The sequence below is a fragment of the Mercenaria mercenaria genome, chromosome 9 (assembly GCF_021730395.1).
Source record: "Mercenaria mercenaria strain notata chromosome 9, MADL_Memer_1, whole genome shotgun sequence".
Taxonomy (NCBI): Eukaryota; Metazoa; Mollusca; class Bivalvia; order Venerida; family Veneridae; genus Mercenaria; species Mercenaria mercenaria.
Window position 1 is genome coordinate 1423606 of NC_069369.1, and position 15982 is coordinate 1439587.

The window sequence follows — 15982 nt, forward strand, 5'->3', positions numbered from 1 at the left end:
TACATCAGTATGTGGCTAGCGTTTTACATAAACAACTTTTACTGGCCCGCATTACGATATATTTTTGTTTAAAAACAAGGAAAAGGACCGAATCGTTCGAATCCCATGGAGGAGGCTTTTTTTACCCTGCTATCTGTGCGAGCAATTGCAAATGCACTGAGAAGCTGAGAACCAGCTATTGCAATCAGTTAATCCAAAGAAACGCTTTGTAAATGAAGTTGTTTCTTTTTTTGAATAACTGTTTGACAGTACACCAGTATATGAACATTAGCATGATAAAAGTGTCACTGGTTAGCTAATTTGTTGAATTAACTCGTAAAACTTAATACAATTTTACAGAAACTTATATTGTTAAAATATCGCGGATAATTGTCATCCATTTTGTCCCATGATTAAAAAAACATTTAATATTAGAAATAGTTGGTAAAGCTTAAAAGAATTGATGCCAAACGTTAATAACTGATTGTACACATGTGGAAGGTGTTGCCTAAAGAAGATGACATGTAAAGTTAATCATCAACCGAAATGGTTTGGTAGAGCGTTTAAAAATTGAAATATATGACAAATAGCAAGCAATAACATTCAAGACAAAGAGACCTAAAGAAAACTTATATGATTATATTACGACAAAGAATACATTCATATATATAATCAAAAATATGCCATATTCTTCAACTACATCATTTGACGAAGTAAATGAACTAGCTAAACACTGTATTTACATGGCCAGTGCAGGGCATGGGTACTTTAGAAACGAGCTTTCTGCCTGATAAAGAAAAGTGTATCTCATTCAACATTTACAAATGCATAGTAGAGTGGCTAATTAAAACCTTAAAAAATTAACCTTCTCCAGCTGTTTGTAAGAATATACGCATTCATCTTTCACCTTTAACTTCTACTATACTGAAGAAATATAAAATAAAACATACAATTTTTTTCCGCAGAGATGTAGAGAGTACCGTTTTATTAACAAGTGCAATTCTAAGAGGTGCGGTTGTTGCAATCATTTATCGCACAGGTCTACAATCACCTCAAACGTTAACGGTAGAACTTTTAATGTGGTACTTAATTTTAACGTTGATCGAAGTACGTCCCGCATGATTTATGTACTGACTTGAAACGCACACAACTGTCGTATTCAGTATGTTGGCCAAACTGGGCGTTCTTTAAAAAAACGTTTCCGCGAGCATTCTTACAAAATGCGTAGTCGAAACAAGTTTACTACATTTTTATACCAACACTTTCGTAAATCTGGGCATACATTTGATCAGGTAACAATTCAGCCAGTAGAGCAAATCGTATATGATACTAATTCCACGTATAGTTTTAAAATTAAAGCCAGACATGTAGCAGATTTCAAATGGATTAAAAAGTTACAGTCACCGTTTCCGTTGGGCTTAAATGATAATGTTTGTCAAGAAGATAATATCTCTAAAAATCCCGGTATTGATATCTTTTCTATTCTAAATATAAAGAAACGTATATCTAGGTCTCATGGAATTAGACGCAATGGTAATTGAAAGCGCAAATCTCAAGTTAATATATCTGTTGTAGATGCCGATTTAATTCTTTCTAACTCTCGTAGACATTCAATGCTTTCTCGTCTCACATCTTTATCTGTTCAATATCTTAAAAAGCTAGACGAGGAAGCGGACCAGCATGTTATTCAAACAGATCCGTTTTACATTGTGCCATATCTTATTCAAAGTTACACACAACACCATATAAAGCTCGCTTCATCGCTAATTCAAGCTCTTGTACCACTACAAATATTTCAAAACTATTAACATCATGTCTAACTGCTGTAAAAGCCCACGTGAAAAGATACTCCGATAAAGTATACGAGAACTCTGGTAAACACTAACTTTGGTCGATAAAATTCTGGCGAAATACTGGATAAGTTTAGAACTAATAACAAGGTATCTGCAGTCAGTACATACGATTTTTCTACTTTGTATACCACTTTACCACATATTTTAATAAATGACAAACTAACTGCCCTACTTCAAAAGACTTCTGCCAGAGAGAATGCTACATTTCTCGCTTGCAATTTTGAAAAAAGCTTTGTTTACTAGCAATATTATTAAACATTATGCAATGTGGACCTGTGACGAAGTTAGTAAAGCCCTTTCATTTTTATTGAATAACATTTACATCAGGGTTGGGAATGCAGTTTTCAGACAAGTAATTGGTATTCCCATGGGAACAAATTGTGCACCCCTTGTCGCAGATTTGGTTTTATTTTGTTATGAAAGAGACTTTATGTTGAGCCTTTCTCCAGATACGCAGGCAGATATTATAACTGCTTTTGATAATACATCACGCTATCTGGATGAAATTCTTAATATGGATAATCCGTTTTTTTGGTCAGTTGATAGGTAATATTTATCTTAAGGAGCTTCAGTTAATTAAAACTAACAGTTCGGATACTGATGTTTCATTTTTAGATTTACATCTCTCTATTTATGACGATATTATACATACAAAATTTTATGACGAGGGATGATTTTAATTTCAATATTGTAAATTTTCCCCATTTTGATGGGGATGTACCTCAAGCTGCATCTTATGGGGTATATATTTCTCAATCAGTTCGGTTTGCTAGAGCGTCTAACCATGTCAGTGATTTCAATGAACGCAATCAATATATTACAAATAAACTTCTTCAGCAAGGCTACCGTTATTACAAATTGCGTAAATATTTTGCTAAATTTTATTATCGTAATTCTGATTTAGTTTTAAAATTCAATAGTAATTTAAAGACACTTCTGCGAGAAGGTATTTCTAAACCAATTTTTATAGGGCTGTGGTTTACAAATTTCGTAAGATCTTGGGTCATGGTTATTTTCCAGCTGTATTTGGTAAAATTATAAAACGTTTTATAAAAAGAAGTTACGACCAAACTGTTTTGAGACAAACCACATGTTTAGTGTTCAACCAGTTTACAGTTGGACATTACGCTTCCCTCTTTGATTGTGTCTGACGGAAGAGGGGAAGGACTAGCAGTTCTTAAATCCTACCAGGACTAAACTGTATCTGTCCTCTGGCCTGTTTCGTCGGGCCCTTAATGGTATTTCTTTTGGTTGCTCTGTTTTCTGAAAAGACATTGAGTACATACATTTTTGGTTCTTAAGGTAGTTCTGCACGTTTGAATTGAATTTTTTTCTACAATGTAGAATTTGATTAAACTCTGATTTTTAAAAACTTCAGAATATTCCTAGAAAATTCAGCAAATAAAAAAGATAGGGTCGTGTGCTTGGTTTTTTGCTAGACTTATTTGAAAAATTTGGACTTCATGCAATATTTCATAATGGGAGTCTATGGGAAAATCTTAACTTTCATAACATTTTCGCGAATAGATTTTTTTCTACAATGTAGAATTTGATGAAACTTCTCACGATTGTTACTAAACATATGGACTATAATTTGGTGAAATAAAATGTATAGGTCTGTGTGCTTATTATTGAGATATTTGACCATGATCAAAGTGAACTGGACATTTCACGCTAATCTTAATTCATTATTTTGAATTTTTTAACGTGCCCTATCTCTTAATATAATATGTTGACTTTAGAAATATAGCAACAGTGCCATTGTAATAAATTTACTCACACAGTTTCGATTAATTCATAAATTGATTTTCATTTCCGTACGCCGAATTCAGGCTTTATTCTACGTTTTCCGGATAAATAACGTTACGCCATCACTTCCGGTTTTTCAGACGTGCAGAACTACTTTAAGGTTTGCTTTTTATATATATATATTTATACACGAGCATTTTTGTGTTTTACATGCCATGCCTTTTTGTTTCCATTACATGTGTTAGAGATTCACCTGGCGGGGATTACTTTTATTTACACTGTCCCGTATCTTTGGAACATGGTGGGGGGTTAGAGTGAGGTTGGGTGCGCACCATAAACCCGTTTAAGCTCCCAAGTGGTGTTTTTGCCACTGACCGGTCCAAGGCGGTGTGTGTGTTTGTGAGTGGTGTGCACGTGCTGTGGATTTCGTTTTGTGGAGGCTGCGTGTTTGGTACGTGGCATTCCCTGTTTGATATTTGTCTTTGCTTTTTATTGTTTTTTAAAAATCACTTTCTAATACATCGGAGGAAAATGCATGCGTCCTCTGTGGTGTATATTACTTCCTTTATTTTGCAGCAAGTAATTCAGTGCCTTGATGGACCATTAGCAATGTCCTTCATATTGTCTGGACTTCTGTGTGCAAGTGGTCAAGCTGACGTAACGTATACACTACTAAGTATCAACATGTTTATGGCTGGGTTAGCCACAATTTTACAGAGCATGTTTGGCGTACGGTAAACAGTTTTTGAAAATTTCATTGTTCTTGGGCTAATGTCTTTTGAAATAGTTCAGGTACAAGATTAGCTAGAAACATGGATGATTAAATCCGCCATCGTTACTTGTAAACAGAAAATAGAAGCAAAAACCGAATTTTAAAAGTTTGAATAGTATAGATTACGGACAGTTATCTTTATTTGCAAGGGAATGATGTTGAATAATTGTGATATAAAATGTAAAAAGCTAGCAGTTTTTATTACTCTAAGTACCATTTCAAAATTAAGTTTGTTATTAAAAAAGATAATATACACATTTATATTTTATCGCTTTTATAGGAACATTTACTTTATCAAGTTGTAATATGTACGCCGTTATAAAATGCTCATGGTGTGCAATTCATATTGGCATATTACAGGCGCTATATAAACAAGTTAAGTTGTAACCTTTATTGACTGGTTATGTACGCCATGAGCATTTCAAATTACATAAATTTGTATTTTCAGACTTGGTGTTATTCAAGCCTCATCGTTTTCATTTGTTGCTCCTATTATTGCAATGATGACACTAGACAAATGGAGCTGTCCAAATCTTGGTACGTACACAATGTCATTCAGTTTTATGTTGATGTACTTGAATATCGTTGCGGGAGTGGTAAAGAAGTGATATGTAATGTGTCAACTAATGTTTATAAGGTGCATCTTTCCGTACCATACTGTAGTTGTTTTGTTATTTACAAGTTTTCTAGACAACTATATAATTTCAAACAAAATAAAAATACTAATTACATTTTAATGAGTATTAACTGACTGCATGTTTAAGTAATGTTTGTTGGGTTTAACGTGGCACCGACACAATTATAGGTCATAAGGCGACTTTCCAGCTTTGATGGTGGAGGAAGACCCCAGGTGCCCCTCCGTGCATTATTTCATCACGAGCGGGCACTGGGTAGAGCCACCGACCTTCCGCAAGCCAGCTGGATGGCTTTCTCACATGACGAATTCAACGCTCCGAGTGAGGCTCGAACCCACATCGGTGAGGGGGCCATTGATTTGAAGTCAGCGATCTTAACCACTCGGCCACGGAGGCCCCTATTTAGACTTATGGGACACAATTTGGATAAAACTAAATATATGTTGTATATTACTGACTGAATAATCACTGTAATTCAATTGCATAATTCAGTATATATATATTTATATTAATATATTTGTTCTATTAATAATATATCGAAACGTTCTTATTACGGGTTAAGTAGAAAGTCAGCCCTTTGTGATATGTATGCATGGATTATTAGTTTAAAATTCTTTTAATCTTTCTCTATAGATACAGATAAAGAAAGTACGGGATTAAATACCACTAAACTGAAGATGGACGAAGACGAAATCTGGAAAATCAGAATGAGAGAAGTATATTTTACGCTTGTATCTCAATGTCGCTCTATGAATCTCCTTTTACATCATTAATGCCAGAAAATAAAATCTTCAAGAACATCCTTTGAAACCAAGCAAATAACCACGTTTCGATTGAGTCGGTTAATGAGAGGTAATGGAAAAGGTCATATCCCTCTTACCCACTAGCATCGGCTTATTACAGAATTTTTGAGTGGACACTACGATCCCTAAGGTCCGGAAAATATAACAACACAGAAATACACACCAGGGACTTGTCACAGACTTTTGTATTGCTAAAGAAATATAGCTCAAACCTCTTCTCCAGATTACGCAGGTTGATGCCATCAAATGCTGTCTTTAATAGCACTACACGCTGTCTGAATGATATTTTAAACATGGATTCTATGTTTGCTTAGTAGACCTAATGCAAATAATTCTGCGTCGTTTGCACACATATTTCCATTTATTATTTCAAAGACAGTTTTGCAGTCGTTAGATAGTACATGTAATATCAAAATGAGTTAAGGTCCCGGAATAATAAATCGACTAAGCTTGGTGTATGTTCAGCATGTCAGCAGTTACTAGTAAGCTGACTTTAACACGTGCTAAAAGGTTGTGACAAAAATATGCTAACATTCTTTGTTTCTGATATTAAGGATACTGGAATTTTAAAATTAAACTTAATTAGATATTTACATTTGCAATTTAAATCTTTGTGTCGCTGATTGTTTTATTTTTATTTTCTAAAGATCCAGGGAAACCTTATTCTTGCTTCCATTACACAAATTGTTCTTGGCTGCACTGGATTGATAGGATTCTTACTGCGGTTTACTGGACCCCTTACTATAGCACCTACTATTACCCTCATAGGGATTTCACTTACCGGTTCTTTGATCGAACTTTGTAAACCACATTGGGGTATTTCTTTCATGTAAGTTATTATCCAGAAAACGTTAACGCTGACTGCTTTTTTGCAGTTGGTTTTATATGTATTTAAAAACATTTGTTTTACCCTTCAAATTAATTGTTCGTTTCTTCTGAAAGAAAATGCATTTCTCTCTAACGTTTTGCTTTTTCCTGCCTATGTTAGTTTCAAGCCTGTAACTATGAAGCTTAGTAGTGTCGAAAATTATATTCATCTTGTGATGCTTGTATCAACCATTCTGTGTTTGTATTAACTGTAGATTGTTGTAGTTCTGATTTGCCTACTGCTCAGTTACTTATGGTTTCTTAATACAACCGTGCTATGTGCTTGTGTTCATATAAATTACTGATACTTGTGATATTCATGACATTGTATAATTTCTTCATTTTGCACATTCAGTCAATGGATTTTCTGCCTGTATTTTTGCTTTGTTTTACACCTGCTTAAATTTTTTTGTTTCCTTTGTATTTCTGTGTTGCAAGCTGTGATATCTGCCAATTTGTTGCAAACATGTATACATGGGTCTTTCTATTCAAAAAATACATGTATTTACTATCGTTCTCGTTTTAGCCGGTTCTTCTTAGTTCGTTAATTTTCTTTATAAGGAAAGTAGGATAAAGTTACTTATCGGACCTGTGCTTATATAAGGCACAGTTCTGGAAAAGGCGGGAATGGGTTATTCTAGGTTCAACGGGCAAACTGTTTTGTTCTATTGATTTGAATAATGGATAGCAGCCATAATGTGAGGTGTAACTCCAGTTCTACGTTGACATTGCCAGAGTAAAAGGAACTTCAGCATTTGAGAGCTTTTGTAGCCGAGAATGTGTCGTCAAAAGACGATAGACATTGCGGGAGCGAGTGCACAAACGACACAGAAGCTTCACATAACCGTAAAGGTAAGTCCCCGGGGGATAATTGTCGTTCTGATGCTTTTGAAGCTTTCGATTTATTTCGGACTTATCTTGACGCACAGCTTAAAGATTTCAAGAAAGATTTAAATGCCAGATCTGTAAAGAAAGCTGAAGAAATAAAATTCAAAAAGGAATCTAACCGTGTTCAATACGAAATAAATTCTGACATTCTTCAAAGACTAGAAGTTGTAGTAGGGCTGTCAAATTCTCCTAAAATTACAGAGATTGTAAACGAGGTAGTTGCTAAACTAAAACACAGGATTAAATTTATCAAGGTTGCAGATAGTTTCCCCCGGGGGCTGGTTGACTGTAAACGAGTACAAACTTGGCAGTGATAGCGATGATGATAAGAAGATTAAACAGGCCGAGTATAGGACGGTCAAAAGGCTTAAAACTACCACTTCTAGTACTAGAGAGTCATCTTTTTATAACCCTTACAAGCGTTCTTCTTATTTCATGGGGAGAAACAAAGCAAGCGCTATGTACACGGCCTCAACATTTACAGGCCCACCCACTGGCACCACATCCAATTGGTTTTTTCGAAGCCCCAGGCAGGCTACCCAGAAAGACGTGTGTTTCAGCTGCGGTTACAGGGGACACTTCCGGAAAGACTGTAAATTCAGCGGAGGCAGACAAACTACATCTTTCTACAACACCTTCAAACAGTCCGAACCAGAGTTTACAGCCACAAGAACAGATAAAGATAAATGATAAGTATTTTAGTTATTATTCTGATACAGAATGTTTTAAGGGACAAGAAAGTCAGTTTGAACTTGATTATACTAAAACTTGCAAAATTGTCAGAAGTCGGTTGGAAAGTCACGTTTCTTTCTTGGAAAATATGGAAAATATTGGTTCGAACGCAGACATTATTGAAACTGAAACTATTAAATATGGGTATAAGTTGCCTTTATTAGAAACGCCACAACGTTCGTTTTCTAAAAACAATAAGTCTGCGTTAGAAAATATGGAATTTGTCGAAAAATCTGTAGCAGATATACTATTAAATCACTGTATTATAGAAACCCCTTATACTCCACACATAGTTAATCCTTTAAGTGTTTCTATTAATAAACAAGGCAAGAAGCGTTTGATATTTGGTTTGAGAAAAGTTAACAGATTCATCTGGGGAGCTAGTTTTACTTTTGAAGATCGGAAATTGGGATAGAATATTTTGAAAAAGATGCCTTTTGTTTCAAATTTGATCTTTCAAAAGGTTATCGACATTTGGATATTTTCCCTGCTCTCCAAACTTTCCTGGGTTTCAATGTAAAGGGGAAAATCTATTGTTTTTCTGCGTTACCATTTGGTCTGTGTAGCGCCTCTTTCATTTTTAGTAAGTGCTTGCGTACCTTGTCAGATTCAGGTTTTGTTAAGAAAAGTCTTTTAGAAGCAGGTTTCGTCATAAATGTAGAAAAAATCGATTTGGGTACCGGCGCAAATTTTAGAATGGATAGGAATCTGCTGGAACAGTGTCGATTTTTTTATCAGTATATCTAACAGACGGGTAAAGGATTGTATTTTAACCTTAGATACAATTCTGAATTGGTTACCTTTGGTCACAGCAAGGCTTCTAGCACAATGTACAGGTAAAATAATATCCCTTTCGCCTGTGTTTGGGAATTTAACTCGTCTAATGACTAGGTATTTATACTTAGAAATAGAAACCAGGACGTCTTGGGACGGCACCTATAAAATGTCACCCACAAGTCCCTGTGTCACAGAAATTAAATTCTGGCGCTCTAATGTGTGCAGTTTGAACAAAAGATTTTAATCTAGATATTCTCCTCCGTGTACTCTTGTAGCTGGGTCTTACATTGTCATTTGCAAAGATAATATTTTTCATAATATATGGTCAGATTACGAAAAAGAGAAGAGTTCTACTTTAGGGAAATAAGAGCAGTCAAACTTGTATTAAGAGCTTACGGCCAGTTGTTGTTAGGCAAAACTGTGAAATGGTTTTCAGATTCACAGTCATGCGTCCATATTGTACAGTCGGGTAGTACAAAGCCAGAATTACAGGAAGAGTCTTTAAGAATTTTTGAATTGTGTTTAAAATGGAACATAGACATGAGAATACAATGGGTTCCAAGGGAACAAAATTCTTAGCCGATGATATAAGCAAGCTCAGTAACACTGATGAATGAAAAACTTCTGTTTTGTTGACTCTTTATGGGGTCCGCATAATGTGGATTGATTTGCTAGTTCCTAAAATAGAAAAATGAAGCGTTATAATTCTAAGTTCTTAGATTATGACACAGAAGCTATAGATGCCTTCACTCAGGATTGGAGTGGTTGTAACAACTGGCTAGTACCCCCATTCGTTTAGTTTCACGCACTGTTTTTCTTCTGTTACAACCGAAATGGCCTAGTGCTTCATTTTGGCCTATTATTTTCAAGAAAAAGTTCATGAAATGCGACTTTATTTCTGAGATTTTGGAATTTAAGTCTGGTCAAGATATTTTTAAGAATAATAATCAACTTGGAAATTGCATTTTTGACGGTAGAAGATCCTAGCAGTTCGTATTAATTAACTGTTATTGATATACAGTGTACGCATTCAGGCTGCGTATGTAGTTTTGTTTTCACAGTGATTCATGATATTCTATAAACCTTTTCTATAAATTCATGCATTTTTTATTTTTTTTTTATTGGCACAAATAATTAATGATTTATTACTTTAGCATTATACTGTTTGCAAAAGTCAGTTATGACATGGAAATATTGCCTCTATATTATTGGATAAATCGCTGTTTAGCGATATATATAAATATATATAAATTTATATAAATGTTGATATTTGCTTGAGTGAAGAGAAATAACAGCGGAAGTCAGTTTTTAACTGTGGCCACGATACAACGCAACGAATTTAAGCAGGATTTAGTTTTCGGTTTGGGTTGCGATATTAATATAGATCCATAAATTTTAGCATAAGTTAGTATTTAATTATGTCACATATGTTTTTAATTGCCAAGAAATAGCAGTGGAAGTCAGTTTATAACTGTGGCCACGGAATTGAGATAGTGTCTAGAATCTAAGGCGGAAATCAGTTTTAAACTGACCGCGATATTGATATAATTTCATAAATCTATGCAGAACTTAGTTCTAATTGTGTCAGAGATAGCAGTTAAGTGCCAGAAAATAGAAGTGGAAGTCGGTTTTTAACTGTGGCAGCGATATTGATATAGTTCCATAATTTTTAGCAGAAATTAGTTTTAAACTTTGTCAGAGATGATATCATAATTGTATGTAATAAAAGCGGAAGTCAGTTTTAAACTGTGGCCGTGAATTTAATATAGTGCCAGAACATAAAGCGGAAGTCATTTTTTGGATACGGCTGTCACTGTGATATTTATATAGTGTCAGGATATGTGAACGGTAGTTAACCGCGCTTTGAATATAGTGCCAGAAACTAAAATATAATGTAGCCGCAGCTTCAACAATATAATTCTTTTTCTTCTATTTTCTTAAAGTTGTTTCTCGGGGTATGTTTATATTGTTTATGTATATTTTTGTCCTCTACGTTTCACAGAATTGTTTAAAGTAGGCATCTGGAGAGAGATGGATACATTACAGGTTCACCCAGACCTCAAGTCTTTATTTAAGAATTTAAAATGCAAAGTCGCAAAATACGATTAAATCGTATGGAATCTATTTTAAACATTTTTGCACATGGTGTAACAAATACAACCTTGTTTCGGTTCCTGCAAAAGATTGTTACGTAGCTTTATGCCTTTCATCTCTAAAGTGTTCTCGCCCTTCTGAGTCAAAAATAAACAATATTCTCTATAGCATTATATGGGCACACAACCTAGCTGGATTTCCGGATCCTTGTATTTGTTATCAACATTAAAAACGGGTTATTAATGTCTGTTGCAAAAGAATGTGTATCAAAACAACCTGTGCATAGTTCGGATTTGCCCGCTATAGTGGAATATTTCGGACAGGATAGCTGTATATTGAATGCTAGGTTTATTGCTATGACACTCTTGACTTTATCAGGTTTTCTTAGATTTAACGAGGTAGTTTCTGTAAAACGCAATCACATTACTTTAAAATCTAATCACATTGAGTTGAACATCGTAAAATCAAAAACCGATCAGTTGAGTTAAGGGTCAAAAGTTCTTATAAGTAGAAACGACAATGCCACATGTCCTGTAAAAGCATTAGAAAAATATTTACGTTTAGCAAGAATTGAAGAAATGTCGGATGAATATTTGTTCAGAAAAGTAGCGTTTTGTAAGAAAAGCAATCTCATATACAAGAGCAAGAGAAATATTTTTAGATAATATTTGCAAAATAGGTCTTGATAAACCTAAGTTTGGGTTACATTCATAGAGATAGAGGAGGGGCTACTTGTGCAGCAAATAAAGGCGTCCCTGATAGACTTATTAAAAATTATGGCCGATGGAAAACTGACATTGCTAAGGATGGTTATATCAGAGAAAGTACAGAGCAAGAACGGTCTGTATCTTTAAACCTTGGTCTATAAAGGTTTTTCCAGGTTACAAAACATTGCTGTATTTTATTTTCTTGTCTTATTTTACTTTTAATAAATATTATACGCCCCGTTCTTTGCCGTTCGATAAATTAGTTTGCCCGTTGACCACTCCTATTTATTGTTTGTTGTTTATTATACAAAGGTTACTTGAGTAAGATGATAAATTATTTATGTTTGTCTGAATGGAATGAAAGAAAATATAAATGTATTTACTATCATTCTCGTTTTAGCCGGTTCTTCTTAGTTCATTAATTTTCCTTATAAGGAAAGTAGGATAATTTACGTATCTGACCAGCGCTTATATAAGGCACAGAACAGGCGGGAATAGGTTATTCGAGGTTTAACGGGCAAACAGTTTTGTTCTACTAATTTCCCTTCCGCCCACCCACACGTTTAACTATTTATCATTTATGTTTAATCTCGCATTTGTTTAAAGAGTTTAGATTTCATAAATACCAATGAAATGGCAATGACATGACAACGTAGTAAATATATATTTACTTTCCATATTATTTGATGAGTTCACGTGATGTGTCTGTTTCGTTATTATGATTTGTCCACAGTTCGTGGGAGAGAGATCAGAACACAACACGTGATTCTACTCTATACTATTTACTGTAACGACTGACAAGCGGGAAGAGCTCTCAGAATATGTAGGGTCATTCACGCACGCGCATTTAACATAAACAAATGTAACATCCCCTTTGTTTTGAAGGAAAACAACATTAACAAAGTATAACAAATATAACAGAAAATCAGATTAAACAGAATAATAAAAATTAGTACATTTTATTAATAAACACATGTGTAATATCAAGAAATTGTTATAAAGCAATGATAATGTTCTTACATAGTAACTAGAGCAAATTGTAAGAAAAATAAATTTTGAACAGTTTCTGTGAGTAATCCGCTATCACCGATTGTAGTTTCATGACTCAGAGAATTAAACGTTTATCATCATTGAAATTCCATAGCTAATTGTTTAATTGTTTGTTTGACATTAAACTACGCAGTCGCTGCTTGGGAAAGCTCTGAGCGATTTTCTCACACTCCGACCAGATCGTGTTACATAACTGTAAGCATTTTTGGATTTGTCCTTGATGCTGGACAGAGCGGTATCAGGGGTTCTCGGTGGGGAATTCTTGTTGATGTTATTTGGCGCGAATTTGCATGATTTGATTTGGACTTTCTTATGAACATGCGATTGCGCCTGTATCTCGCGCCATCAGATGCCTGAATTTTGTATGACCTTTCGTTGTGCTGCTCAAGCACTTTCCCTGTTCTCATATTTCTCCCGGGGTTTTCTGAAATGTGATATTTTCCCCTGATTGCAGAGAAGGGAGTGATCGTGTGGATCTGTCATAATAAAATTTTGACCTTGTTTGTTGTTTCTGCATATTTTCCCGGGCTTTCTTTGCATTGACAGGCTTTGGAGATAACTGTTAATGAGTTGCTGGGAGAATTGATCTTAGCCTACGCACTTGTAGGAGTTGGCTACGGCTATAACCAATTGCAGGTTATGGGAAATTTCTGTGTTCGAGAAGAGGCAAGTAGGGGTCACAGTTAGCGTCTTTTGCTTTTTGCAGTATGCGTTTTACAAGCTTAACGTATATCTCACTCAGTCCGTTTGAACTTTGATGATGTGGGCTTGACGTGACGTGCGTAAAATGTCAGTCTCTAGCAAAATTGCTAAATGGCTCGGATGTGAATTGTGGTCCGTTGTCCGATTTAAGTTGTTCAGTTATGCCAAACCGACTAAAATGTACCTTTAATTTGCGAATCACAGTGTTAATTTTGGTGTTCGGTAGTAAATCTATTTCGAAACATCTGCTGGACGCGCATACAGTAATTAGGTACTGTTTGTTATCGAATGCGAAAATGTCACATGATACGTTTTGCCACGGCCTCTGGGGCACATCATGGGGAAAGAGTGGCAGGGCGGTATTTCTCGCATAACGAGCATGATTGCACGTATTCTAATATTTGATTACTCATACCTGGCCAGAACATGATATCACTAGCACGCCGCGTTGCTTGGTTGCAGCCCTGGTGGCTGTTATCGTGAACGGCTTTTATCATGTCAAAGCGTTCTGACCTTGGAATGATTATCTTTTGTCCCTTAATATTAGGCCATTTTCATACGATAGCTCATCTCTATGGTTCCAATACTCAACTACAGATTTGGGACAGTCTTGGCGCATACGTGGCCAACCGTTCCTTATAACCTGTATGAGAGTTTGAACCTGATCATCATTTTGGGATGCAATTCGAATTTTTTCGAGCTTTTGGTCACTGACTGGTAACTGTTTGAGTACAGTATGTACATGTGCGTCCAGGTCTTCAAGTCCGAATGTGTTTCCGGTACAGAGTTGCGACTTAACGCGTCTCCGAGTGGTATGTTCGAACCTTTTTTATGTACTACTTCTATATCGTACGGTTGCAGTTGTAATAGTATTCTTTGCAGTCTGGGAGGTGCTGCACAAAGGGGTTTTTCATTATGGCGACAACTGGAGCGCATTCGCTCTCCACAATTGTGTGTTTGCCATATATGTACTGTTTAAACTTCAGTACTCCAAGGAGAACGGCCAGTGTCTATTTTTCAATTTAAGACAATAATATTTGACTTTCGATTAACGATTTACTGCTGTACGCTACTGGTTTGTTGTCTTGTAGACATACCATGCCAATGCCCTTTGATGAAGCATTAACTTGCAGCGTAACCGGTTTTGCTGGGTCAAAGTATTTTAAGACAGGTGCCTGTGTGATGACTTCTTTGACCTTTGCGAATGCCGCGTCATGTTCCGGATTCCAGATGACCTCTGCGTCCTTTTTTAGAAGTGCGCGCATAGAACTTGTCAGTTCCGAGAGGTTTGGCGCAAATTTAGAGAGATAAGTAAGGGCGCCAAGCAAAGATTCTAGTTCTTGTCTGTTTGTGGGTGTGTTCATGTTTACGATAGCAGAAACTTTGTCCTTGTCTACAGACAGGCCCTGATCCGTGATCACGTGCCCGAAATAATTAACCTGCTTTTGACAAAAAAACAAAGAAAAATATCAAACAGGGAATGCCACGCACCAAAAACGTAGCCTCCTCAAAACGAAACCCCCAGCAGCCTTGTCAGGGTTAAATTTGAGTCCTTTTTCTCGCGCTCGCATTAACAGGCATCTGAAGTTTTTATCGTGCTTCGACTTGCCAAATATGATCAGGTCATCGACTATACAGGCCACGCCTTCGAGCGGCTCCAGAATTCCGTCCATTTTCCGGTTATAGATATCTTGAGACGACTTTAGACCCATGGGAAGTCTTAGATAACGGTATCGGCCGAAAGATGTTGCAAATGTGGTGAGACGTGACGACGCATCAGTTAACTCACACGAATAGTACCCTTTCGTTGCGTCCAAAACGCTAAATTATATCGCTTTCGCTAGTTTTGCAGTGACGTCATCGATCGTGCGCATAGGATAGTACGGTCTCTGAATGCATTCATTCAAGGCTTTTGGATCTATGCAAACTCTAAGACCTTTCTTGTACGGTTTTTCGACACATACTATAGCATTGACCCATTCCGTGGGCTCTGTTACTTTAGAAATTATGCCTTTTGACTCCATTAAATCGAGCTTTGTCTTTAACTTATCCCGTAAGGCATGCGGTACTTTTCTTGTGGCGCACTCGACAGGTACAGAATTATCTTTAAGCTTAAATGAACAAGTGCCTTCAAAATGTCCAATTCCTTCGAAAACGTCTCATAACTCGGTCATTAGTGGATGAACCGTAGTTTTTTGTTGGTTAATGGCATATGTTAACTGAATTAAACCTAGATTGCAGGCTGTTTGTAGATTTATTAATGCAGGGGCGTGTTTCTGGTTTACAACATAGAACTCTGCTTGAGTTGACCTATCTTTGTAAATACAGCGGAGGTGTATTTTACCGATAACAGTCAGCTGATTTCCACAATAGG

The 15982-nt window shown here is 36.0% G+C and overlaps 1 protein-coding gene across 1 annotated transcript in view; it reads left to right on the top strand.

Moving 5' to 3' along the window:
• The window catches only part of LOC128559364 (solute carrier family 23 member 2-like), a 55841-nt gene that overhangs the window by 17699 nt on the left and 22160 nt on the right, over window positions 1-15982 (top strand). The window contains exons 2-5 of the mRNA XM_053550694.1: window positions 4158-4315; window positions 4802-4890; window positions 5622-5704; window positions 6439-6620. Coding sequence (XP_053406669.1) covers window positions 4158-4315; window positions 4802-4890; window positions 5622-5704; window positions 6439-6620 — 512 coding nt within the window. The remainder of the gene's footprint in view (window positions 1-4157; window positions 4316-4801; window positions 4891-5621; window positions 5705-6438; window positions 6621-15982) is intronic.